This window comes from Myotis lucifugus, unplaced genomic scaffold (assembly GCF_000147115.1).
Source record: "Myotis lucifugus unplaced genomic scaffold, Myoluc2.0 scaffold_347, whole genome shotgun sequence".
Lineage (NCBI taxonomy): Eukaryota > Metazoa > Chordata > Mammalia > Chiroptera > Vespertilionidae > Myotis > Myotis lucifugus.
In genome coordinates this window covers 1,138,053-1,165,645 of record NW_005871395.1, presented here as the reverse complement: position 1 = coordinate 1,165,645, position 27,593 = coordinate 1,138,053, and the positions used below count along the sequence as shown (strand labels likewise).

At 41.3% G+C, this 27,593-nt stretch overlaps 2 protein-coding genes across 10 annotated transcripts in view; one reads left to right on the top strand and one right to left on the bottom strand.

Moving 5' to 3' along the window:
- STK38 (serine/threonine kinase 38) overlaps positions 1-27,593 on the top strand; it is a 104,314-nt gene that overhangs the window by 42,658 nt on the left and 34,063 nt on the right. For 2 of the 8 annotated variants that reach the window (XR_002832241.1, XR_002832240.1), the window contains exon 14: positions 5,240-5,398. The exons of 3 other annotated variants lie outside the window; for them this stretch is intronic. Coding sequence is in view for 2 of the 5 variants with exons in the window: in XM_023764754.1 (XP_023620522.1) it covers positions 5,240-5,268 (29 nt within the window). In the remaining 3 variants the exon portion in view is untranslated. Of the gene's footprint in view, positions 1-5,239; positions 5,400-12,012; positions 12,227-27,593 lie in introns of those variants that run through there. 3 more of the 8 variants (XR_002832239.1, XM_023764754.1, XM_023764755.1) reach the window with 3 other exon arrangements.
- On the bottom strand, positions 1,210-18,796 carry KCTD20 (potassium channel tetramerization domain containing 20). 2 transcript variants are annotated; one of them, XM_014466620.2, is made up of 8 exons: positions 17,529-18,793; positions 14,703-14,906; positions 11,207-11,480; positions 8,156-8,258; positions 7,678-7,798; positions 5,515-5,712; positions 4,012-4,122; positions 1,210-2,309 (listed from the first exon to the last, which is right to left on the bottom strand). In XM_014466620.2, the coding sequence occupies exons 2-8, from the start codon at positions 14,860-14,862 to the stop codon at positions 2,017-2,019; spliced, it is 1,260 nt and encodes a 419-aa protein (XP_014322106.1). In that variant the 5' UTR covers positions 14,863-14,906; positions 17,529-18,793; the 3' UTR covers positions 1,210-2,016. The 2 variants fall into 2 exon arrangements, with proteins under 2 accessions (XP_014322106.1, XP_023620526.1); XM_023764758.1 differs by lacking the exon at positions 5,515-5,712 and having other exon boundaries at positions 17,529-18,796.

Below are 27,593 nucleotides of genomic sequence, written 5' to 3'. Positions count from 1 at the left end.
TTATGAAGTAGCAACGAAAATAATTTTATGGTTGGGGGTCACCACAACATGAGGAACTGTATTAAAGGGTCGCGGCATTAGGAAGGTTGAGAACCACTGATATAGAAGAAAGTGTTCACTACATGCCATACTTTCATACCTGGCTTTCCAACTAAGCAAGGACTAGAGTATCAGCTGCAGCGTGTTGACAATTACTAAACGTTACCAATACATTAGCTGTGTAACGAAAGTTATACATATACCACAGACTACACACTCAATGCAAATGTCCTTTGTGATGACATGGAAGTCAACTGAAAAGTAAAGGAAGCACCATTAAACAATACTGGGCTGGCCGGTTCCTAGTGGGCATGAATGTATACTGGTAAGGTCATAGCCAGACCTGACCTCAATATGAGCCAACAGTTTCACAGAAATAAAACTACCCACTGGCCATCAGCCTTACAAATGGATGCCATGGTAATCAGAACTCTGCAGGTGGAGTGGGGGGTGGTTCAGTTTAACCCCGATTACTTTTCAGAGGAAGAGAGCATTGATTTCCACTGTGATGCTGACCACATGCAGAGAATACACTTACTAGTAAGATTCTTGCTCTTCAAGCCTGGAAAGAGCAGCTTTCAACGCCCATCCGACTTCACTCTTGGAGGACTGTGACTAGCATGGTCAAAACAGAATCAAGCAGCTTGCCCTATAGCATCTTATGGGAATGGGATTTAAGAAAGCCAGTCATGCTCTTAAAGGACTTGAAAACTATGTGCCTCTTTGTAAGTTGTGATGAGTAAATACCCGGGGCAGGTGACTGGAAGGCCGGCCTGTAGCGCAAAAGGGGAGATGATCCCATGACATCCGGCTCTAGCCATGGGGACACTGGGGAAGGCGGTTCAGTGCTGGGGAGGGTGATCTGGTTGTCACTGCATTGACACGCAGTGACAGAGCAAACAATGACTAGGTCTCACTTCCCTTCAACTCATCCTTCCTTGGGGGATGATATTAGTATGGTTTCTTACTCAGTGTGAGCAGCTGATAGGCTATTTCAAAATGAAAATATCCTGGTATCAAAAAAATTCCCTAAGTATGAAAAGAATGTACAAAGAAGAATCCTGCACTGGGACAAAGCCTGAGCAGGTTATGCTTCCCCATCCAGCTTTCCCCCACACGTCCCCTCACTGGAGCTCTTACAAGTCTTCCTATTGAGAAACTGAGCCCTAGTGAGAAATGTCTGCTCACAGCTGGAGCCTTGAAGTCATATCCAAGGTCGCCCATCCACATCCACAGCAACATGCTGCTCCTGGGTGAAGACCTATGGCTTCTCACCAATTCCAAGCCAGGGCAATCAGAGTGGCCCCATCTGGAGAGGTTCTTCTACTTGAGTTTCCTTCTAAATGAATAAACACCATGACGCTAAGGTTCCATCAACACTGTGATGCCACATTCCTTCCTGTGACAGAATCCATGTGGTTTTGGATTGTTCTTGCATTTAATGAAAAAACAAAACTGAATTTTAACGCCTACGAATTTCCTTTTAGACATGTTGAATACGAGCCTCGTTCTTCCCTGATGCAATCTGGGCACAGATGCCACTAGGAATGGCATCTTCATCAACCTCTAATGAGCATGCCATTAGTGCTATTTGCAGAAGATAGAGATTGTCTCCTTTAAGTTTGGTCCCTTCGCGGCTAAGTGATGTGCCTGATATAAAACAAAACACACAAAAGCCAAGACACAGCATAAAGCATCAGAACTGCTTTGCCGAATGAGGCAACAGGAGTCTTGACTTGCTTTTCTGCTTTGCAGTTATGCAAAGGCTCAGTGAACAGCACCAGACCTAAAATTTCAAGTTACTAGGGCTGCTGCAAAGCTGGGAGCTTCATTACCAGTGCTTTCTCATCCCCGGCGGAGGTGCAGATATACTGAAAAGGACGCACGTTAATTATGGGAGAAAGGGAAAGGATGGGGAGAACTGGCTTCTGGCAGCCCAGACAAACGCTTCGCAGAGAGGTGGACCCATAGCTGGCCCTAATCCTGAAAGTCGTTAGAAGCCATCTGAGAAAGTGGGGCATTTAGTCGGTCAAGTTCATCCACCTGGGGCGGGTGATGCATCAATATCTCCTGGTCCTCCAAGACATCTTCTCCAGCAGCTACCAGATTAGTGAGGGATTTGCTCCGAACACATTGGAAGTCCACATGGCGACTCTTTCCTTCTTCCTTTTCCCATGACATCTGGATAAAAGGGCGCTGCACATAATTATAGATGACTTCAGATCGGCCACCAGGTCTTCTCTTAATTTTTTCTTTACAGGTAGGGTAACCTGAAACAGAAAAAGACCGTTTTCATGACTTCAGCAAATGCTCACTCTGGCTTCCATACTTCCTCACCACATCAATTCCTCCCAAATCCATGAAAATTACAGGGGAAGCGACCAGTCTCTGACCATGTCCTCCCAGCCCCAATCACCTACACGCTCTCTGCCCTCCTGCTCAGTTAGTTGGTCTTATCCCTAGAAGGGAAGTAACAAAAATTCTATCCCTTCTAATGGAAGGGGGAGAGAAACCTCTTATTAATTTCAGACGCCTTAGTTCAGGGGTGCAGAATGTCTGGTCCACGGGCCATGAAAGGCCTGCAAAATCATTTGGATGGTCCTGCCAAGGAAACCGCAGGCAGGACTTGAAATTCAATAAATCTAGGAGTTTTTTTTCATAGCAACATACATTTATATTACGTGAATTATATTATACATTTATATTAAGCGAATGATGTTATAAATATCCAAATGGCCTTTGGCAGAAAAAAGGTTCGCCACCCCTGCTTTAGTTACTGGCAACAACACTACAGAATGAAAACCCTGCTAGGGCATGGCTACTCCGTCCTCTAATTCTATTGCTTAGAGGGCACATTGTATGAGAACCAGTTAAGGGAATGTGGAATGTTTAGCCTAAAGAAAAAACTGGGATGCTGCCTAAAGTATCTGAAAGGCTGTCACATGGAATGGGAGAAATCTTATTATGTGGAAGAATGTTCTGATGGTAGGACAATCTGATGGGCTGCTGTGGGAAATGGAGTGATCCCTACCACCCTGTTCCTGGGGTTTCCAAAGAGACAAGGGAAGTACAGAGGTTTAATTGAAGATCTCAAAAATTTCTTCCAACTTCAAATTCCAGCCTAATTCAGACACAATGAAGGCCTGATGGGTTCCGTGGGCAAGACTGGGACAGTAAGAGTAACAAAACATATTTCCCAGTCCCATGGAGGGAGACCAGGACGGCTTCAGCAGGAATCAGTCTCTGAGACCTTCCACAGAGACCACAGGTGGGGAGGCTGTCACTGCTCAAGATCATTTGAAGCAACTCTGCCAACGTCCAGGCATTTCTCAAGGGCACATAATGGAACAAACTCAGAGCCTCCAAGAGAGTTTTCAGAAGGACCTTTCCAGGACCCAGGAAGATCCTCACAAAGGATCTGGCAGAGTGGCTCTCCCCTTGGTGAGCCCCTGAGACCTGCTCCATTTACCCCTCCAGAGGCCTTATCCCTCACTGCTCCCTTTATGCCGAGGCAGGAAATTGGAACTTGTTCCTGCAGCTGCTTTAAAGCATTTTCAACTGGAAATAAAGTGAAAAGTAAACATAAGGACAAAACAAAAATAAAGATCCTTGAAACCTGGGTAGAAATGTAATTTTCATTTGTCCACTGTCTAGGTCAGCCGTGGGCAAGCTACGGCCCGCGGGCCGGATCCGGCCCGTTTGAAATGAATAAAACTAAAAAAAAAAAAAAGACCGTACCCTTTTATGTAATGATGTTTACTTTGAATTTATATTAGTTCACACAAACACTCCATCCATGCTTTTGTTCCGGCCCTCCGGTCCAGTTTAAGAACCCATTGTGGCCCTCGAGTCAAAAAGTTTGCCAACCCCTGGTCTAGGTCCTCTGGAAGTTTTCAGGACATAAGCTATGACCGTAGTTGCAGCCTACCTCCATAAGCTATGCAAGCTGAATATTGACTGGGATGTTTTTACCTTCAATTCCAATGCGAATGTTTTTCAGGCCCCGTTCCTTTAACACTGTTTTAGCAACATCCCGATTCTCAATGTACTTGAAGAATCTGTAGAGCTTGGAACTATAAAGAACTGTGGAAAAAATAAAAGATCTGGGGTTAGTTATGAAGCAAAGACTCCATTAAGAAGAAGGAGATGAGCTAACAGAATCAGACTAGTAAAAGTTATATTTCTTTTGGCCCTGATGCCAAAAAAAAATCAGGTGGATCACTAATTAAATGTTAAATAGGATATGGAAGGCCTTTCTGGGTAGGACATAAAACCTAGAAGCCATAAAAGAAAAGTTGATACACTCAACTATATAAAAATACATCTCTACTTAGTCAAAACCACTATTAAAGCTAAAAAGACAATCAACTGAAATAAATATTTGCAACTCATATTACAAAGGGCTAACTTCCTTAATAGAGGTCACAAATAGAGAGCTTACACAAATCTCTAAGTAAAAGACTAACAATCCAATTTTGCACTGGGCTGAAGGAAAAAATAGTTTAACAGAAAAGGAAATTAAAATGGCTCTTAAAAATTAAGATGGTCAGTCTCATTCATGAAATGAGAAATGAAAACCAAAACTCAAATAGCAAATATAAAACTTTAGTAAAACACTGTGTAGAAAACAAACCTTCCTGTTTTGTGAGTGTAAATTGATTCAAACTTTATGGAGGAAAATTTGCCAACATGTATCAAAATTATAAAAGCACAAAGCTTTTGACAGAAATTTCATTTCTAGGAATATTATTCTGCAGAGATATGCACGTGTGAAAAGATTGTGTTAATAAAAAGGATATTCACGGAGCATTTGAGATCTTGCTCCCTGGCATATGCCTTCACTTTGACTCAACTAAACTCATAAAAATTCAAATAAATAAATAGCTATTCACTGCAGCATCGTTTATAATTTATAGCTTAAATGTCCATCAACAGGGCTGGTTAAATCAATTATGACAATCATGCAATGGAATACTATACAGCTATAAATAAGAGCATGGAGGCTTTTAATGTAAGAAATTGTATAGAATAGTCTGTATTCTATATGGTATCATTTGAAAGAAAGGAAAAACGTGCTTATGTATGTGCACTGAAAACGTCTGGAAGAAACTGAGGAGGAAAACTGGATAGATGAGGCAGAGGTGGGAACAAGACTTCTCAATGTGCATCCTTATGTACTTTTTGAATTCTGTGTTATCAGTTCAAAAGGATTTAAAAATGGAAGAATGACACCACCATTTAACAGGCTGCCTCAGAACTGACACAGTACCAGGCACCAGCAGCAGGGAAGGTATAACATTCACTATGTTCCACAGCGTAACAGTCAGACCTGCGTCACTGCACTGAACTGATCTTCCAGGTGAGTGTGCTCATCACTGGCTCTCAGTGATATTCACGCTGGTTCTAGCATCTAGCTGCTATTCTGGGTAGCGTGTTTCTTGCAAAAAACATCTGCATCATGCAGGTGGCTCCTACTTTGGGAATATTCCTCTCCCATGGGTGGGGGGTGGTCTTCATCCCAGTCCACAGAATCCTCATCGGTCAGCACAACGATGTGGCACTCTCGCTCCCCTTTCTTGGCACAGCCCACCATGATGGGCAGGATCAGTTCTTCGAGGTAGTGATCAAACTGCTTGTGAGCACCGTCATTAGACAGTTCATGCAATAAAGCACCTGGGGAGAGAAACTGCAGGTGAGCATCTGCTCTGCCCAAGTGCATGTTACTGGAGTGAAAAAGATGATCGGGTAATCGCTGTTACCATTGATAGGGTCCAGAGAAGTGACCCATTTGAAGGCAGAGATTGTTTCCTGCTTCAAGGTGGTAATTAAGCTGATTTTGTTAGATGTATTTCACATTCTACCATGCTTCCTTTACTCATCCTATATAATAATCCTATATAATAAAGAGGTCATATGCAAATTAACCCTCACACCCTCACAAGATGGCTGCCTATGACCATGCCGGCAGGGGGGTTAGTGAGGGATGACCAAACGACTGAACAGCAGGCTGAGTGGGGTGATAAGGCTGGCGGGGGGGCTGTGAGGGGCAACCAGGCCAGCGTGGGGGGGGGGGGGCAGTTGGGGGCGACCCGGCTAAAAAAAAGGGGGAGTTGGGGGTGACCAGGCTGGCAGAGGGGGGCAGTTAGGAGTGACCAGGCCGGCAGGGAGGGGGCAGTTAGGGGCAATCAGGCAGGCAGGCGAGTGATTAGGAGCCAGCGGTCCAGGATTGTGAGAGGGATGTCCAACGGCCGGTTTAGGCCTGATCCCTAGGATTGGGCCTAAACCTGCAGTTGGACATCCCCCGAGGGTCCCAGATTGGAGAGGGTGCAGACTGAGCTAAGGGGGGACCCCCCCCACCCATGCATGAATTTTGTGCACTGGGCCTCTAGTGCTTAATAATCCCTGAGCATTCTGATCAATGGAGGTTTTGTTGAACATACAGTGTCATATCATAAACATAATTCTACAAGATATAGAACCATCATTCGGAGATGACTCTGTAGTACTGCTTCTGAAGATCCTCTAGACCCCAATTTCATGGAGTTAAGAGTACACAGAAGAAGAATCTGAAGTTTGGAGACACCAAGGGACTTGCTCTAAGTCAGTGGTTCTCAACCTTCTGGCCCTTTAAATACAGTTCCTCATGTTGTGACCCAACCATAAAATTATTTTCGTTGCTACTTCATAACTGTAATGTTGCTACTGTTATGAATCGTAATGTCACTATCTGATATGCAGCATGGTCTTAGGCGACCCCTGTGAAAGGGTCATTTGACTGCCAAAGGGGTCGCGACCCACAGGTTGAGAACCGCTGCTCTAAGTATATACTAGACCCAGTAGAGAATTCACAAGTCCAGAGAACTTCATGGAGTCTGCAGGGAAATGTATCATGAACTTCAAAGAACAATTTAAAAATAATTTCAGGGAGCCTAGTGGGTAATGATAAGAGCATGGAGTTTGTAGTCAGACAATCAGTTCTAATTTCAGCTTTTAATGCTTAAGAGCTTTGAACAAGCTAACTTCTCAGTCTCATTTGTTAAATGAGGTTATCACCCATCTTTTAGGATTATTATAGGATTTACACCAAGTTCACATCTATAAAGCACTTAACAAACACTAAGTCAGGGGTCCTCAAACTTTTTAAACAAAAAAACTATGAACAAATTCCTATGCACACTGCACATACCTTATTTTGAAATAAAAAAACAAAACAGAAACAAATACAATATTTGTATTTGCATGTGGCCCGCGGGCCGTAGTTTGAAGACCCCTGCACTAAGTTAATGCTAATAATAAATATAATTGTTAAGAACCCAGCCAATTTATGCTGTTTAACTTTCCTAGTGAGACTTCCCACAGATCTGAGAATCAGTACCCTTATTTGTTAAAAAGGTTGAGACGCCAAGAGGGGAAGGAATTAGCTTGGTAACTCACGGGCCAACCTAGGTTTAGAGCTCACTACACATTCTCTTGTTTACTGCACGTCCTCAAAATGCTTTGAAGCGAGAGAGGTAACGGGATAGCAGCACCTCTCTGCCTCTGCGGATGATTCTCAGCCCAAACTTGAGAATCTCTGGTTAGCAGTAAAAAATGCCAATCAATTCCAGGCAAACTAAGTTCAGCTGCTCCTGTACTTACTCAGATCTTGACATCGGATAGTGTTGAAGTCAAAGTTAATGCAGAGATAATCACACGTATCTCTAAGGTCTGGGATAGAGATGCCATCAGGACAATTGATGATACCAGTTTTGTAATAATCCTGTAAACAGATTAGGAGGAAGACGTGTAGGTAAAGAACAAGATGAAAAATTACCTCTTCCACACCTATTCACTGCTGGTTCTGTACAGTGATGGGTTACTAGCACTGTCACCAAGTTGGTTGACTCACTAAATGGCATAGTGGCTCCTGGATGTCCTGACATGGTAAATCACAACTTGATACCTGATTGAGCTCATACAGCAAGAATACTTAAGTTACAGGAATAAAAAGTAAAGTGGGAAAGTCAGCCACTGGAAACTAGAGACCCTAAGGTCAGTACCACAGCCTGGTGGACTCTCAGGACTTCTGATCACGCGGGCCCATGGAAGAGGATATAACGAAAAGACTACTGCGCACCAGCACCGTTCGAAAGACAGTTGCACTGATTCCTTCGGCAATCTCATACTCCCCCTTCTCGTTGGGCCGTGTGAAGTTGTACTCTCTTCCTGGTCCAAACATCCTGAAAGACACCAGGCAACAATGTGACCTTCTCCGGCAGGATTCTCACTCTCGCCTAGTGTAAGTTAACAGAGCACTGGGACCCAGTCCCAACGACGCACTCAAGTCTTAGGAAATGCCCTTCAGACTGGAAAAGAAGGCAGCGTGGCTTTCAGCGAGGGGCACGAAGCGGCACGTCCGCCAGGCTCACCTGTGGCGAGCTCCTGTGATAGCAGGGGCAGGGAAGCAAGCCCTGGGAGCGTGTCTGCAGTGTGAGGCTGCCTCTGCTGCGCTCCCCACTGCTGGGAATCTGCCTGTGTATGTGCCAGGCAGCTCAGAGACACAGTGTCTCATGCTCCTGGCCTTTCCTATCCCTTTCCCTCCTCTATCAGCATTTACCTACCCGGGATGCCAATTCTCAATATTCCTGAGTTCTGCTTTCAACCTCTAATCTGACAGATGAATCTGTATTAATAGGTACAGATATGTTAATGCTTTCCCTTTCCTGGTACGTTTCAATGGTGGAGCTCTGGGGGGAAAATGCCCTTCTTCAAGCCAAGGAGTAACTAACTATGGGAATTTCAGGTCAAGTAGAAAAGGAGGGTAGGTGTTAGGTCAGTGATGGCGAACCTTTTGAGCTCGGCGTGTCAGCATTTTGAAAAACCCTAACTTAACTCTGGTGCCGTGTCACATATAGAAATTTTTTGATATTTGCAACCATAGTAAAACAAAGACTTATATTTTTGAAATGTATTTTATATATTTAAATGCCATTTAACAAAGAAAAATCAACCAAAAAAATGAGTTCGCGTGTCACCTCTGACACGCATGTCATAGGTTCGCCATCACTGTGTTAGGCTCATCAGCAGTCTGACGTATTTCAGAGAGGCAGGCCTGCGCTAGGCATGAACTCAGAGGTCATGAGGGTCCGAGGAGGAGGTTGCTTTTCTGATTCACCTTTTCCCATTCTTCCTCCTCCTCTCAGATACCCTCCAGGAAAACTGGCCCAAACTGAGTCCTGCTGCATGTGGGATGGGAAGTGAGCACGAAGGGCGGGCAGATAGCTGCTAGCTGCAGCAGCCTGACTTGAGTTCTCAGTGGGGACACACTGCCGTTCCCTTCCTTAACCTGCTGGGAAGTCCTGCTGCTCAACTGCTCAAAACCGTTTGCCTCCACTCTGAATTGGCTACTTGTAAAGGTCTGAAAAAGACTCTATTCCACATGCTTTCCAAATCACTAGACCATACATAAGAAATCCATCCTGGTAAAAACTGTCTTCAAAGAATGCTAACATTTTTCTGGAACATTCTTGCTAACGTCTAGCTGAGACAGCTATGAATCAAAATAGTGAACAAATGCAGTATGATCCCCCTGCCATCAGCAGGACCTAGTTCTCCAATAGTGGCATGGATTTGCATTAGTCCATTCTTGATCTCTCAACTTGTCCCCTCTGCGGCTAGCGGTCCACATCTGTAAGCTCAATGGCTGGGCTTATGCGTACTGTTATGCAGCCACAGGACAACAAACCTAAGTAACTCTCAGAACTCATGACCTTGGCACTCAGCTGATGAACCATTTAGATAAAGAAATCAGATTCTCTTCTTCGTGGACAACCCATTCCTAGATTCAAAGAACACTGTTAGCCAAGGATCTATTGCCCAGATAATGCTTGCCGCCTTCTCTCTATCACCACCTTCAGAGGAAACCTACCTCAGCCAGACTGCCCTGAGGAACTCAGGAACACTGTGGGGGGGGGGGGGGGGGCTGGCGGCGGGACATTACTGGTGGTGATACCAAGACTGAGCACAGGAAGTCAAGTCTGATTAAATACAGGGCCAATTTAGAAAATAATTTAATGTTCTCATTTAATCTTAATTCAGATGTTTGAGAAATATATAGGTTTGCTTTTGGTTAAAAATGGCTCATCATGAATTTGTATGTATATGTTCAAGTAAACACATATTTGAATAGCTGGATCCCATTTGGCCCAAGATTCAGGAAAATTAGTGATTTTCCTCTGATTTCTAATTCAGTTCAAATTAGTTCAATGTCCTGAGTGAGGTTAGATCTTTAAATAACATCTACTTCTAAGTAGATAAAAATCCTTAAAAGTCAAAGGTGTGTACACACACACATTATTATTATTTTACTCTTGTCCCGTTGGCTATTCCTCATGTTAAGGTCTATAACTGCAGAAAGAGGATCTCCTAACCTCCAGCCCCGGCTCCAAGAGCACTTGTGGGCAGTGCTCCTTTGGGCAGGCTCTTTCCATTCCCTAAATTCCAATCCTGAAAAGTTGGGGCAGTGGGCAGTGAGAGGAGGATAAGACTACAGTCTGGATGAAACATGAAGAACAAAGAAACAGAAAAGCCAGATGTCAGAAAACAAGTAGTGATGGAGGCATCAGAAAAAGACAGTAAAACATCTATTTCTCAGCCGAACTGGCAATAGATGGCAGGCAATATACTACTTTTCAGTGAAACGGCTTTGTTGTGTCCTGTGAAACTTTTGTCTAATTCTATTTTTTTTATTAAGAGACAAAAGACGAAAGAAAGATGAACTCAATTTACAGCTCTCACTTTATCCCAGTATCTCTGACTCGTAGAACTCAGAAAAACATTGCTTTTGGGAGGTTATGCAAATTGTGAATAAAATAAATTAAGTATCTGATTTCTGTTTCAGAGTTAGTTTATAGAGGAATAGGGAATGAGATTTAACATATTATTTCTGATAGTTCTGGCTGCACTCCCTTCTTTTGTTCACTATACTGGCTTTATAAATAAAATACCCAGCCCCCCAAATTACCAACACATGTACGTTTTGTACCAGCTTGCCCTCCATCTCACCAAAGGAGGAAGCAGAAAATCAGCAATGCAATGCTTTTCATTTTCACATCTAAAGCAAGATAAACAGCAGGTATTCCAGTCATAGAGAACAGAGTGCATTTAGAAGGGAAGTATCATCAGTTACCTTCCCAACATGGTATCCGGGTGAGCAGTGAAAATTTGTGGATTCACCACAAAACGTGTGCCGTCTACGAGAAGTGTCACTTTCTCTGGCGCCTGGGAATGAACGTTACTGCCAAAGCCCATAGTGCTGTTTCCAAATCGTTCTGGAGCAATAAAGGGTTCATAGCTCCGTTTAGTCCCACCTGGGAAGCAGGAACCTTTGCTGTCTTCGGGAAGTGGCATTATGTGAGGGAACTGGAGGCTTGCTGGCTGAGAGGCATAGTCCAGTGAAAGGTCTGAAAGATACAAACCAACCAAAATAACTCAATTGCAAAAGCCTTGGGGGAAAAATAAACCCTGTTTTCTTTAAAAAACAATAAAAATTTAAACAAAACCCCCATAGATGTTTAGAGGCAAACAGGCAAAAACTCTTGCCTAGAGCAAGTAAAGAAAAAATATAACAGGAGACTTACATTGGATTCCCCTGAGCTTTTTTCCACTCATGCCAAGCACGTGTGTGTAGGGAGAAGGGATAAAGGCAGTAATATCCACATTTTAAAATAAAATGATTAAAAACTTTAAAAGTAAACTTCGATATGGTTTTAAAAAATTAAAACATTAGGGACAACTTTCTGTGGAAAACCAGCAATCCCCTGCCACTCCACGGCCGCCCCAGTGTTGTTCCACAGAGGCAATAACTTTCTACTTTTGTTTTCACTTCTCCAAATAATACTTATACTTCCTGTGTTTTATTTGTGCTACCACTGGTGTGCCAAAACCATTTACTTTCTACAGTCTTTAAAAATGTTTCCAAATTCTATTTTCCAGAAAGACAATGACAGAGTCTATTGTCTAATGCATCACTTTTCCTAGAAGTCACAGAAAAATGCATTTTCACTATGCAAAGGAGCATCCTAACATCACCAACACCACTTCTGAACAGGCAGGTCTTCTATCAGCTGCAAAATTCCCATGCAAATGGCCTTGGGTTAGGATTCATGCTCAGTTATTGTATCACCAAAAAGCTATTTTCTTTAAGTAATTTATTTTTCTAAACCTGGCTCGTCATCTCTAAAATGAGAATAACGTTCATTCCACCTACCTCACAGGATTGACTATCAACTGAAAGAATGTGAGAGCACTTAAAAACGAACAATACCACATCATGCAAGAGACTTAAACTGGAATTAATGAACTCTGGGAGTACACAGGAGATAGGGAATGAGACTTAACAGATTATTTCTCATAGTTCTGGCTGCAAGGAGCCAGTATTTACAAAAGGATCCCCAGAGGATGCTCTTATTTTTTATTTATTTTATTTTTTGTTAATCCTCACATGAGGATATTTTCCCCCCATTGCTTTTCAGAGAGAGTGGAAGGGAAAGGGAGAGAGTGACTGAGAGGGGAGGAGGAGACACATCGACTGGTTGCCTCCTGCATGCAGCCCATCTGGGATGGGGAGTGAACCTGCAACCCAGGTACATGCCCTTGACCAGGAATTGAACCCTCATCCCTTCATTTCCTGTGTCAGCGCTCTAACCATTTAGCACACTGGCCAGGGCTCAGAGGATGCTTAAATAGGCAGTTTTCCTAATATATTTTAATATAAAAAGTATTCTTAATAAAAAATGTCAAATATACCAAAGCAGAGAGTTAATACCACATGCATATGCCAAGCTCAGTTAACATTTTTCTCTCCTTCAAACCTTTTTTGGAAAGAAATAAAATGTTATAGATACAACTGAATTTCTCATTCCCACCCTTCCTATATTCTAAATTTGCATACAGTATTTCATGAACATGATTATTGCCCATACCTCTGGGGAATTAGTCTGATTAACGCCCCCGACCTTGTTTCTGGAGAAAAGGAAAGCAAAATCTAGACCAAAAGCCAATTTCGGGTTTACATCCTCCAGCTTCTGCAGGACTTAAGTTTTCAATGTGGCCCTGATGTTGCATACCAAGAGCGAAGTTCCCACACAACCCACAGGCAGGCTTGTAGGAAGAAACACCTTAATCACCAGACAGGCTTTCACACTGGCAGTGCCGTTCTTAAAAATGAAAGTAGGTATGTAAATCACTAATTCAGTTCTCTAGAAAGCTTGATTTGCCCCCAGCAATGAAGCAATTAAATTAGGTCGATTCCTGAAGGATGCCTCAGGTACTATCCTTAAACAGGTGAGCAGGAAAAGAGACTCACTGCACAACTTCTCTCTAATGGTGCGCTCTAGGGGGCAGTGACTCCGCCTGTCCATCAGCTGATACGTATACAATAGCACAGCCTGATCCAAAAGACACAGGTTCAAATCTCAGTCCCCACATCCTAGCAGTGTGAACCTGAGCAAAAGTTACCCACGTTTCGTCATTTTTAAAAGGAGGACTAATCTAAGCAGGGATCGGCAAACTTTCTGTAAAGACCCAAAAAGTAAATATTTTAGGTTCAGTGGGTCAGTCTCTACCATTGTAGCAAGAAAGCAGCCATAGACAATATGTAAACAAATGAGCATGATGGCTGTATTTCAAAATTCTATCGACGAAAATAGGCAGCAGTGCAGATTTGACCACAGTTTGCCACTCTTAATCTAAAGAGATGTATGTAGCCCTAACCGGTTTGGCTTAGTGGATAGAGCGTCAGCCTGCGGATTCAAGGGTCCCAGGTTCGATTCCGGTCAAGGGCATGTACCTTGGTTGCAGGCACATCCCCAGTAGGGAGTGTGCAGGAGGCAGCTGATGGATGTTTCTCTCTATCCCTCTCCCTTCCTCTCTGTAAAAAAAAATCAATAAAATATATTAAATAAATTAAAAAAATAATAAATAAAATAAAGAGATGTATGTAAAATTCCTAGCACAGTGAGTGCTCAATAAGTGGTAATTGCTATTATTGTTGCTACTGTTTTTATTTAAAAGTTAAAAAGAGCCCGGTCGGTATGGCCAATGGTTGAGCATGGACCAGGAGTTCCCGGTTCCATTCCCTATGGAGCACATGCCCGGGTTGCAGGCTCCATCCCCAGTGGGGGGTGTGCAGGAGGCAGCCGATCAGTTTCTTTCTCATTGATGTCTCTGTCTCTCTATACCTCTCCCTTCCTCTCTCTCTAAAACCAAAAAAGAAAAAGGTTTACAAGACCCTTCGCATCCATTAACTCTAATATTCTAGCCTTGTGAAGTCAGAAGAATGTTATATCCTTGTTTTCTAGATTAAGAAAGCAGGGCTCAGAAAGATTAAGAATCTTTCCATGGTTACAGCTGATAGATAGCAGAGCTAGAATCTGAACCGGTCTTTTGCTTGCAAACCCATGACTGTTTTTCTCACACCATTATGCCTAAGTTAGATGTTCTAGATTGATTGAATAAGTGGAGATTTTCTGTGATGGTTAGCTTTATATAATTGTGAAAGGTAAGCTAAGCCAATTAACTGGATATCTTATTTATAAAGATGAAGAACATTTGTGTCTTCTGGGCAGAGTGGATGCTCAGGTGTCAGAAGGCCTCTACATTAAGCCAAGATCTAGTCTCCGTACCATCACTCCTGGGAGTTAGCGGATAAGCAAGATTTTGAAGACCAGAAGAAGTCAGACTACTAGTTTCTTTTTCTTGGGCTGCAGCCGAGGTTTCATCCATTAGGCAGCTGGCCTCCTGCAGCAATAACCTGTCACTCTCACTGCCACGATGAACATTCATCCTTGGACTCTATGCTGATCTGTCCGCCTGATCAGGAAAAAAACCTGCAAGACAGGAATATGCATGATTTAGAACTCTCTCAAAACAGGTTTCCAAGGACTTCCATGGCATGAAAGCCAAACTAGAGAACTGACAGGCAGCTCTCATTCTTGTTCTGAGAAGAAATGACATCTTAAACATCTCTATGATTTATATTGAGAGGAACTGGCTGATTTAAATGGTCTGTTGATAAACCTGTTATTAGAGAATAATGTTAAGCTTTATCTACAAACAGACATTGAATGCACTCACTGACTTTGCCCACATTCATGATCAATTCTACATATTAAATGGTGGTATTTATACTACAGAGACACAGGCGGGGAAGAGTCCAATTGATCACTGAAAGAAAACCTGCCATATATTTTTAAAAATTGAGACAGACATACTCCTGCAACAGTGAAGCACAAAGAAATGCAAAACAATCACAACAATAATGCTAGCATGAGAGTCGAAACTAGAAGTCACCTGCACTAAAAAAGTTCTCGCACTTTCTGTTAATTATGCTCAATCCCCAAGACCCACCTCAAAATTACACCAAGATGTCACTGGACACAAGGCTAACTCCCCCCTCTGCAGTGCGCTATCATCATGAACAACGCCTACTGGCGAATGCCACGTGCAAGGTATTCGCCCATGAGGCAGAATGGAGAGGTCAGACAGGAGGCTTTACACCTTTCCTCCAGGTAGTCATGCCTGGCAGCCCTTCTCCTTGGGGGCTGTCCAACTACAGTAGAAAACATTCCTGAAGTTCACCCTACCCAGTACTTTCACAGTTTATACTCTACTAATTTCCACTTGTTTTGGTGGAAGAATCATCTTACATCACCAGCAATTTTTATGCATATGGATTGCAGGCTAACACCAATTTAGGAAGAAGTCTGGTCACAAAGGGCAGTAACATGTTTTAATACTCTGAATTTCCCTCACACGCAAGTATGTAGAGGTGCCAGTAAATATTTGTAATGTGAATTAAATTCTTCCTTTCATAGCTTGTATTAATACATTTTTTTAGCATAAAGTTGATTGATCAGTTAATCCTTGTTTTAACTTGAATGAAATATAAAAATGACCAGTTTGGAAAGATGAATCAATACATGTGCCTGAAAACAAACTGTTTTAAAGAAGAGATACTTTTAGTTGATGAAATCTTTTCAGATAATGGTTCTTATAACATTAGGCAAATTAAATCAATAGATGAATGTTCTGACAGAAAACTTGGTATGTGGGTACAGCTTTTTCAGAATTACCCTTTCTTAAAGAAAAAGCATATCTACACACAAAAAATGCAGCCACTTAAAATTTATCCTGGAGATTGGTAAAGTCAAACGGAACCACTACTGCCCTCAAGTTCCCTTCGGAAGATGCCAAAATCAGGTCTACAGAACAGAATAAAGAACAGCCATGGAACTGGAAAGCACATTTCTTACCAACATTGAAAGATCAAAAAAGGATTTGCTTCTTTAAGCTTAACTGGTTTGAACTACAATGTTTCACTCAACCTATAGCTGCTGCTTCTCAACTCTTCACTAACTGCTCAAGAACCAAGTTCAAACTTCTCTTTGTTGCTCTCAAAAGATCTCTTGGACCAAAATATAAGCTTGAATAAGCCTATCTCTTGAAAATTTGCAGTCTAGACTGCTTGTATGTGTTACTTCATTTATTCCTTATAATGTGTGAAAAATAATTTCATTGTAATGGACTAGAATGAAAATACTTTCTTCCTATTTTATAGTACCGAAGCTCAAAACTCAGTTTAACTTGTATACAGCCAATTAATGAATATAAAGATACTAGAGGCCCGATGCACGAAATTAATGCAAGAGTAGGCCTTCACAGTGCCAGCTGTCTTGGCTCTCGCATCCAGCCCCGGCCTCCTCGACCCTCGCAGCCCCGGCTTTGTCCGGAAGGTCATCTGGACGGTCATTCTGCTATTTGGCCATTTGGTCAATTTGCATATTACACTTTCACTTCTCCAAGTGACTATACCTGGTTGGTATGAACCCGTTTAGACTTTATAAAAATATATTCATATTACACAGATATACTGTTAAAAGCATGCTGCTTTTAAAAAACAAACTATATTCTATATGCATCTCCCATCTATATTATAAAAGGCCTGTGGCCCTAACGCCATAACGACCAAAGACCAGCACAGGTGGGTGGGGCTGCGAGCACTGAGGGGCTGCGCAATTTCGTATATTCTGTAATATTTCTCTAAATTAATGTTCTTGAGATCCATTCATGTTGGAAGATCATGATCTAGTTCATGCCCCTTTCAACTGCTATATAATATTCTATGAGCCTTGTCTACCTATGAATATTAAGATGACCTTACTTAACTATTACCGGTACAAACAATGCTTCAAAGAACAAGATCAGAGTGTACTATGAAACTCCAAGTCAGGGTCCAGTTTTCAGTTTTCCCAACTGGATTTGGTTTCAGAACTCAGTTTTTCAAGAAACTGTCTCAGGACTAATGCTTTAAAAAATAGCCTAATCCTAATGTACATTTCCCAAAGTCCCTATGAATGAATTCCTCTATCATCCTAGCATGACCGAACAAAACTCTCTTAACCTATGAAACCTAAAAAGTAAACAGCCTAACACCAAATTGTTCAACATACACCAGTGCAGCCAATTTAAACTTAATAGTAGGGGTGTGTTTTCCTTCCAGCAGGGATGTTTTATTCAACTCTGAATGTATATTTTCATTGCCTACTATGGTTCAATTCTGTAACCATCCCCAATGAATCTTGGTCCTCAGAATATATCTAAGGGAAAAAGAAAAAAGAGGGGGAAAAAAGAAAAGAAATAAGCAAAGTACTTCAACAATACAGTTCTCTATTGCTACAACACTATGTTTGGCCAACAGTCTTAAAAGTCAAATACAAGAAGCAAAGGATCATGACACCCCGGCACACCTAATAGTAACTGAAGAGACTGCTTCAGAACACAACTAGGAGTTAGAAATATATTAATGAAACTGTATAGCTAAGAAGCAAGCCAGCTCAAGCTTCACCTCCACATCTCACATAAAAGCATTTTATACACTATGAAGAGCTGCACAAATATACTTATTATTTATATTTACTTCACAGGCCTCCTATGAAGGCCCACATTTTGTTAAGTCTTGGTTTTGCTGATCTGAAACAGCAAGACATTTAGCATCATAATCTCCCCATCTTGGAAAATTTACATACAATCTTTGATAGTGGAATTATCTCCACATATTCCTTGCACCTAAAAACAGGACACACTGTTTTTTTCTCTAGAACACTGTCATCTTGAGTATTAATCCAAAATAATCTCTAGATAACAAGTGTATTTTCTTTCTACTTGCAATTTCCTCTAATTATTTCTGAAGAAGAGAAGATAATCAGATCACTGTTCCATTAAGTTCAATATCTTGCCATTGAACTATTCAGATTTTAAAAATCCAGATGGAATGGGGTTGGGGACAATTAAATTTAACATGGATGCATTTCAAAAGCATTATGCTTTCAGACTGTTAATGGTACAGCATCTGATCTTTTACTTCAGGATCATGTCTCCTCTGTCAGAGCTCAGTGGTGAAGATGTGGTAGATGCACAGAAATTGGTAAATAAACACCCACCCTTCATCTATAATTCATAATTAAATTCAGAAAGTAATTATATCTTTGCCAATTCTTCATTTCAGATACAAATCCTACTCCTTTTAATCTGGTGTTATGTGAAAACAACTACATTTCTTTTACTATTCTAATGGCCTTTGACTTTGGTCTAGTTCCATTATGCAGAGCAATGAGAACCCTAATGCTTTCTATTAGAGGTGAACAGATTCCATTTTGCTTCACATATATTCTCTGGTGATACCCAGGATTTCTGGTTAAAAGAGTTGGTGAAAATAGAGGGAGAGACGACAACAGAGGTGATAGAATACAATCTAAAATGTCACCTCCTAGGATACTACTGACTGAGGGCTAAGAGGCTACCATCTTCAAAATGTACTCTGGGTGCGTGTGTTTAAATATTTACATCTACTTAACACTCTCTCTCTCTCTCTCTCTCTCTCTCTCTCTCTCTATATATATATATATATATATATATATATATTATTATTATTATTTTTGTTAATCCTCACCCGAGGATTTTTTCCCATTGATTTTTAGAGAGAGTGGAAGGGAGGAGGAGAGACAAAGAGAAACATCTGTGTGAGATCTATATATATTTTAAATCAACTCTGCTGATGCTTCTGTCATGTTTCTATTCTCTCCCTTTGCATGTGTAGCCCTAATGTTCCAGTCTCAGAAGAAATTCTGTCTCTGACTATTTAAGGCTTCTGATTTTCCTTTTTCCAGATTATTTCTAAAAGTACTGAGTAAGACCACTCCAGGATTAAGCCCATACAAACTTTATTCTTAACATTTTTAAATCTTGGAGCTTTCCTATTTTATATCCCCAAACCTGTAATAATTTAGCTGTTTGACTCTGTAAAGAGAGAAACCCTTGTAAGTTATTTCCACTGGGTCCTCCCTTCCCACATACTTGCCGTCTTCCTCAAAGAACTCTGGCAGAATGGTGAGACGTAACTACTTCTTACAGATTTCTTGCTACATTTCTCCCCAAGTCTGATCTTCCATTATAACTCTACCTTTTATAACTCTGGCCCTGGCAGGTTCCTAAGTCTCTCTGTGTCTCAACCTGCTCACTTGTAAGAGAGGATAAACCACACCAGTTGTTATAAGAATTAAATGAGTTAATACATTTGAAGTGCTCAGTATGTTGATTGTTGTTATTGTTCCTGAACCACAGAGTCTACAAAGATCTCTTACAAACCTAATAGTATTTGTTACTAAAACTACCCCAGGAGAGATATTTTCATTATCTTCACTTTACTGCTGGGGGGAAAAAAAGCTTTAGAGAGGTTTAGCAACTTGCCCCAAATCACACTCTAGCTAAGAGGCAAAGATAGATTTGAAACTTAGGTCCTTGGATTATTATATTCTTTCCAACCAATCACACTGCTTCCCCAAAACCATCTTGCCCTATTGATTGTAGGACTTAATCCTTCTACTGTCAGAGATGAAAGAGAAAACCAGTAGTTTCCAGGGTCATTGTTGCTGAAGTTCTTATCAAGGAGGAGTTATGGTAGTGATACAAGAATCCTGTGATAGATGGTTTTATTTTTCCATACATAAAAATAGCTTTTTTTTTTTTTACTGCTTATAAAAGCAATATGTGCTAACAGAAAAAAAATTCAGTCAACATAGAAAGATATAAATACTTTAAAAATCAACAGCGCTGTGGTGAAACCTTTGCATGCATATTTTTGGGCATCTACCCTATTATATCCTTGGAATAAACTAGAAATAAAACTTCTATGGAAAAAGGTATATATACTACCAGCTTATCCTTTATAAATACACCAATTTACACTTCTTCCAGTAGCATGGAGTATTTACTCTCCAGAATTCTTGCTAGCAGTGTTTCAGTCTTCCTTATTTTTGCTAATCTGGTAAGTGAAATATTATCTCATTCTAATGTGGTCATTTAAAAAGCCGTTCATTTTCGGCATACTTCCAAAATTTCACCCTTGAAAGCCTTAGAAGTTTTGAGTGGGTGGGGAAAAAGCCCACGCCAGGTGGATCTTAGGTAACAGCAGTGATTTATTCCCATCAAGTGTGTCAGGCTTGACTAGAACCACTGGATGTTTCCCATGACATGCTCACATCTCCCTGAAAGTCTGTGAGACAACAAGATATGATGACAGGGCCACCCAGCAGACTGAAGCAAAGCAGGTACTGGCTTTGGCTTTGTTATTAACTAGCCATGTCACCAAGAAAATGTCCTTTAAACTTCAGTGTTTTAAGCATAAAATGGGATATCTACCACTACAAAGTTAGACAGTCCTTTCTCAAATAGAATATATGGAGAAGCCCTCAAAAAGCTATATAAAGACATGAGATGAACCTGGGTATGTGAATCTCCCTTGTATGATTACTTAGCATTTACTTGGCTCATCACGCTCCTCCTCCACTTTTGAATATATTTTTTATGTTCTGACTATTGTATGGTTTTCCTGACTTCAGCTATCTTTCTCATTTTGATTCGATGAAATTACACACTGTATTGCTTTTGGAGTTCTTTGAATTATTTTTTGCCTCAGTTGCCTAACTTTTCACTTGCACCTGACTTTCTGTGTCTTTCTATTCTTCCTTCAGGAAAATGTCATATTCTTTCTCTTCTCCTACCAAACTGTCTATTCTTTAGCTTTTATACTGCTGTCAAATTTTAAACCACAAGGACAAATGATAATCTTGCACTTGGGTGGTAACATGTTCATTGTTCCAGGCAGAAAACACTGAAAAGACAAAAATCAATCCTAACTCCTCTTCCTGACCTTCTAAATATAAATAAACACATATATTTCTTTTATTTTTGCAATTTGAAATTCTGCTGTAAATACTATTTTGTATTCTCAGAATACAATGAACATGGTTGTATGTCAATAATCACAGTCTTACATCATTTTCAATGGTACATAATATTCCATTATATGGTTGTATCAAATTTAACTCAATGCACTTCATAGTTACTTTTAAAAATTTAAACTTGCCGGAGCCGGTTTGGCTCAGTGGATGGAGCGTCGGCCTGCGGACTGGGGGGTCCCAGGTTTGATTCCGGTCGAGGGCATGTGCCTGGGTTGCGGGCACGTCCCCAGTGGGAGATGTGCAGGAGGCAGCTGATCGATGTTTCTCTCTCATCGATGTTTCTGGCTCTCTGTCTCTCTCCCTTCCTCTCTGTGAAAGATCAGTAGAATGTATTTAAAAAAAAAAAAATCAGTGGAAAAATATCCTTGGTTGAGGATTAACAAAACAAAAAAATTAAAAAAAAAAAATTTAAACTTTAACCCATATAGAGTATATTTTGGCATTTAGCATGAGGTAAAGATCTCACAAAATTAAAAGGTTAACCAACTAACTGCTTCAACAATATATTCTGAAGAGTCCATCCCCCTCCCCCCATCCACAGTGGTTGAGATGTCAATTTTCTCAAATACTAACATATAATATATGCTTACTGTGGTTTTTAAACTCTGTTCCACTGAGCCATATATTTCTGTGTCAATGTGATGCATAATTGTAATTTAACATCTTCCCATCATTTTTCTATGTCACTTATCTAGAAGTTCTAAGTTTTAAGTTGCCAATAGAGAAATTTTTTCTTCTAATCTTTAAAATTATGTCTTAACTACTCATTTATACTTTTCTTTTGCAATGAGTGACACCAGCTTTAACAGTTTTAGCATTCTTGTGATAACTCTCCTAGAACATTAAATTTAATGGAGATGGCAACTGTACACATTCAGATCCCACGTACTAGTTTATGACCCAGAATGCAGCTCTGTTTGTTCTAACGCTTACTATATGGAAGTAAAAATTTGCTTTACTTAAAAATATTACTGTCATAACTCATTCCAGTGAAATGTTAACAAAAATATGTGTGGATAATTGAAACTATTAATACTAGAGAAATTTTGATATTTACTGTTAAAAGACAGCATTTAATCAACATTTTAATTCAAGAAGTAAAATGTAAATTTAGTTCACCTATATTAATAACTTACATACATTATATACTTTAAAGATAAATTATATTTCTAGATTAGTATCACAGCTATGCAGACTTTTTTCTGTGCAGAAAAAAGAACTCACGGTACTGCATTTCTTGAATACTGGTCAAGGTTACCACACGCCTTCCTTACCTCCTCTCCCTGTGAGCCTAAGCATCTGTATAATCAACCCCGAGTAAAGGTCAATCCCCTTCTCCTACCCCCTTTCTCTCGTTTCTTTTTCTTCTCAAACAACTGATGCTATAAATGTTTTTCCATTTGCGTTACTAGAAGGGAAGCTATATTTAACCGTAAGCTACCCTGCCTCCCATATTTACCAGCAAGTGCTCTGGGACCAGATCACCTGGGTTGGTTCTTAATTCCACCACTTTCTAGCTGTGTGAATCTGGGCACATGACTAACTTCTTTGAGCCTCATTTTTCTTACCTGTAAATTAAAAATAATAATAGTATCTATTTGGGAGAACTATTTTAAAAATTATAAAGACTTCAAATAAAGCAGTCTCTGGCATATGGTAAACACTGAAAAAGTGTTAGCTGTTATTATTACTATTTATATATTTAAAACTAGTTTCAAGCTTACAAAAATATTTGAAAACCTTATTTTTTAAATCTCTGCTTGTTTCTCTTTTCTTGCATTAATACCTAGCTACCACATCATCCCTCTTCTCAATTCCAACACCAACAACCCTCTATTTACATCTCTGGGTATTTGTATTTTTATAGAGAATAAGTACTGGATTCTGAATACATCCACTTGCAGAAGTAACAAAACAATTATGATACCACTATTAACTCTTAATTCCAAACATTTACGAATAACAAACATGTTATTTCTGTAAACCAAACCTGTAGTTTTAAAACTAAAAACTACACAGCTGTCTAACGAATCTCTTGTCTGACTAAGCGCTTGTATCAGCTAGGTTTATTTTTTAATCTCTCAAAATGATAGAGAAGTGTTTGGTGACTTCAGATTATCAGCAAATTAGTATATATATAGTCATCATACATTTACCAAACATCTACTGTGTGAAGGCACTAGCACTGTTTGGAGGGACACAAAGGATTGAGGAACACTTTCCAGAGTTGGTCCTAAGTTCACACACTGGTTAGGTGGGGATATTTGAAAAAAATTATAAGGAAATTTTTTTAAAGCTTCACTGAGGATATGTCTATTGAATTTTTAGAAGGAGAGGAAGGGGGCGGGTGAGAGAAACATTGATGTGAGAAACATTTATCAGTTGCTTCCTATATGTGTCCCAACCAGGGATCAAACCCACAACCTAGGTCTGTGCCCTGACCGGTAATTGAACCTGTAACCTTTTGCGGGTATGAGACGACGCTCCAACCAACTGAGCCACCCAGCCAGGGTGAAAAGATAAGTAAATTTAAAGTAATAATATGAAATAAGTGGTTTAAGCCAGTGGTTCCAGATTCTCAGGCCTATATCCTAGAGTCTGTCTCTGCTGGCTTACAGTGGGGCTGGGAATTTGTTATTTTCACTTACCTCTATAATTTTTAAAAATATATATTTTTATTGATTTCAGTGAGGAAGGAAGAGGGAGAGAGAGAGAGAAACATCAATGATGAGATTGGTTGCCTCCTGCATGCCCCCTACTGGGGATCGAGCCCGCAACCCAGGCATGTGCCCTGACCAGGAATTGAACTGTGACCTCCTGGTTCATAGGTCAACGCTCAACCACTGAGCCATGCCAGCTAGGCTTACCTCTATAATTTTAATAACAGTATTTTACATCTGTATAGCATACAATTCAAATTTCATTCACATTTGTTACTTCATCTGATCCTTACAACCTTCTTTATGAAACAAATAGGAATATACTAACAGAGACAACTGAAACCAAATCCACTGCACCTCAGTGCTTTCCAAACTTGTATTAGGCTCCACCTGTTTTAGTATGAACAGAGATAGTTTACTTTATACCTATAATAATTTATCATAAAGCCTTAAAACTTCAACAGTGGAATGGACAATCTGGATCTAAAGAAAACAGTATCTTGAAATAAATTAAACTATAATATTTTAAAAAACAATGAATAGCCAGCATTTCCTGAGAACTTTCAATGTCTCAGCACAGCTGTAAGCACATCATGTAAGTTACATGTGTTAACTCAATCCTAATAACCCTCTGAGGTAGGTACTATTACAGTTACTATTTCAGAGACATAGAACTGATGAGTACTTTATCCAAGCTAGTCAATGAAGGAGTTAGGGTTTGAACCCAGGAAAGACTGGATCCAAAGCCCACATTTTAAATCACTACACAATTCAGTACAGCTGACCTTGAACAACTGGAGTTAGGGGCGTAGACCTCCCACACTGTCCAAAATCTGCATAAGCCCTTCACATACTCGGATTCCCAAACGTGGAGTTTAAACTATGAGGGTCAATTGAACTGCAGTCATTTTATAAAAATTCCATATACATGAAACTGCACAGTTCAAGCCCATATTGTTCAGCTGTCTATGAGGACACTATTGAGCATAAATCTTATTGGCTTTGGAGTCAGCCAGATTTAAGTTTGAACACTGACCACTTACTAGGTTTACAACTTTGGGCAAGCTTAAACTCTTTGTGTCAGATTCCTCAGTTGTAAAAAGGAGATAATGAAATGAGACAATGGACATAAAAAAGCATTTAGTACAGCATCTGCTATATAATAATGTCTATGTATTATAAGTCGTTACTACAGTATTTCTAATTCTACTTTTCATGAATATACAAGAACAATCCAACAATGTCTAATTTGGGGACCCAAGCAAAAATATCAAAAGGTTCTCTTCTTTCATCCATGTCTTTCCTTCCTTCTATTCCAGAAATGCATATATTATTCCAATAATCTAATTTCCCATGGGAACGTGAGAATATAATGAGTCATATTAGTAGTTACATCAGTTTTATACTGTCTCCAACAGGGATACCTAATAACTTTGGTAAGGACCACAGTATAGTTATGTGGACACTGCTTAAACATCTAATATAATAAAAAGTCCAATGTACTTATCTTAACCTTTACTGGATCTTTAAAAAGATAAATCTCTTGGGATTACAAGGTAACTACCTATTTGCTCTCATTTTTCCTTTTACTACTTTTTTCAAGCTTTAGAGTTCCTTATCTTAGTACTCCCACTCTTCATGATTTATATGGCTCCATTTTTCCCAAATAATACTGCTTTTGTAGTCATGTGGCAGTCTCTCCATTTTCCTCATCTCCTTATAACTTAACTTCTCTGGACCTTTTCGTTTCTGAAGCATTTTTCTGGAGATGACTTAGTGGAAAGAACAGTGGGCTAGGAGCCAGGAGTCCTCACTCCGCCATCTATGTCCTCGCTCAGATTCTCCTGAAAGACTAGAGCACTGCACTAGATAAATTTGTAATAGGTTTCCTTCTATCTCTAAGCCTCATCTTTCCACGACTCTGGGTACTCCAACTAGAAACCATTTTCCAACAACTTCCCTAAACTTTCTACTCCGGTGAGGCAAGGAGGCGTGGGCGTGTTCAGACTTGGGCGCAGAGGATGATGTGAAGCCCAGGAAGCCCAGGACCATGGAAGGCAACACGATGCTTTGTGAACCAATAGGAAAAGATGGATGAGTAGGAGAAATCAGACACCACAAAGATACCCAAGACAGGAAAATGGTCAGAAACACATGGCCTGACTTGAACCTCCTCCCGACACTCTCTCTGAAGAGGGACTAAGACACAGAAAGAGCTTTGGCAGCAGAGGTGTCCTCGAGGGAGCCCTGTAACTGGCCATCTTGGCAATGTTGTAGCCACCACGGCCTCTACAGGGCTTTGCACAAAACAGGCATTTACTGGAGTGTTTGCCGCCCGCTACACACCAGGACGCCTGAGCTCAAGGCCATGGCAATTACACGGCACTGCTGTCCGGGCTCTAAGGGAAGGAGACGGGGCTAGTTGGGGGGAGTTTAGGGGTGTTGGTAGTGAATAGCCCCCAGAAGGAAAGAGGACAGATCCATGGGCACGGGCCACCTCCAAACCACCAAGGCAGTCAGAGTCCAAGAAAACACTCTCTTTTTTGAAGTTTCCTTCCGGTCGGCGCTTCCTGGCTGGTTAGGGGGCAGGGGAGAGAGAATCGACAAAGGGGCGAGGAAGCCGGGCGGCGTGTCCCCAGGTGTGGTCCCCGGATCCCAGCACCGGCCCAGGAGGGCGCTGGCTCGGCAGCACTCGCGGCTCGGGACCCGCCCCGGGTCTCGGGTCCGACTCCTGGGAGGGGCGCGGGCGTCTGTGAGGAGCAACCTCACGCCAGGATGGGGGGGGGGGGCAGTTGGGAGGGAAGCTCTTTGATTCTGGACTCATCGTATTTCACTGATATCATACAACACTTCGTCTTGGGAACCAGTAAAAAACCCTCCATTTCTCAGGTGGCAGCCGACAGGGGCACAATGAGAGGGCTTGGAATACGCATGGTCACCATCGGGGCCACAGTCCCTCCGCAGCCTTGTTTATCCTGCTATCCTGCTGGCTGGTTTGCTTATACATAAATGGTTTCAACCCAGAAATTTTCAGGAAGAATCACAAACTCCAAAACAGAAGAGGTTTTTTGACAGCGCAGAGCTCGGCTGGTAAACCTGAGGACACTGTCTGCTATAAAAAGTAAGGTTTTATTAAACCTGAGGACACTGTCTGCTATAAGAAGTAAGGTTTTATTAAACCTGAGGACCGGGTCCGGCCCGCCCGCCTCTCCTGCCGGCAGCCGCTGGGAACGCCGGTTGTCGGCGGTGACCGAGGAGGAGGAAGGCGGAAGCCGGGCGAGCGCGTCCGACCAACAACCTAATTCCTAACGAGGTCAGTGCGCGGCCAGAAGAGACCGCGTCTGCAAACGCCTTGGAGTTCCCGGCGCCGCTGGCGGGACAGAAACGCCACAGGCCCGCGGCGAACACACGTTACACTTCCGCGGCCCCCGCAGGTGACCCTTCCCGGCCGTCAGCCCCCACCCTCGGCACCAGGAACGGCGCCGGAACGCGTCTGCCGACATCTTTCCCGGCGAGGATTTTGGGACCGCGCGGGGGTCGGACCAGGCGGACTTCC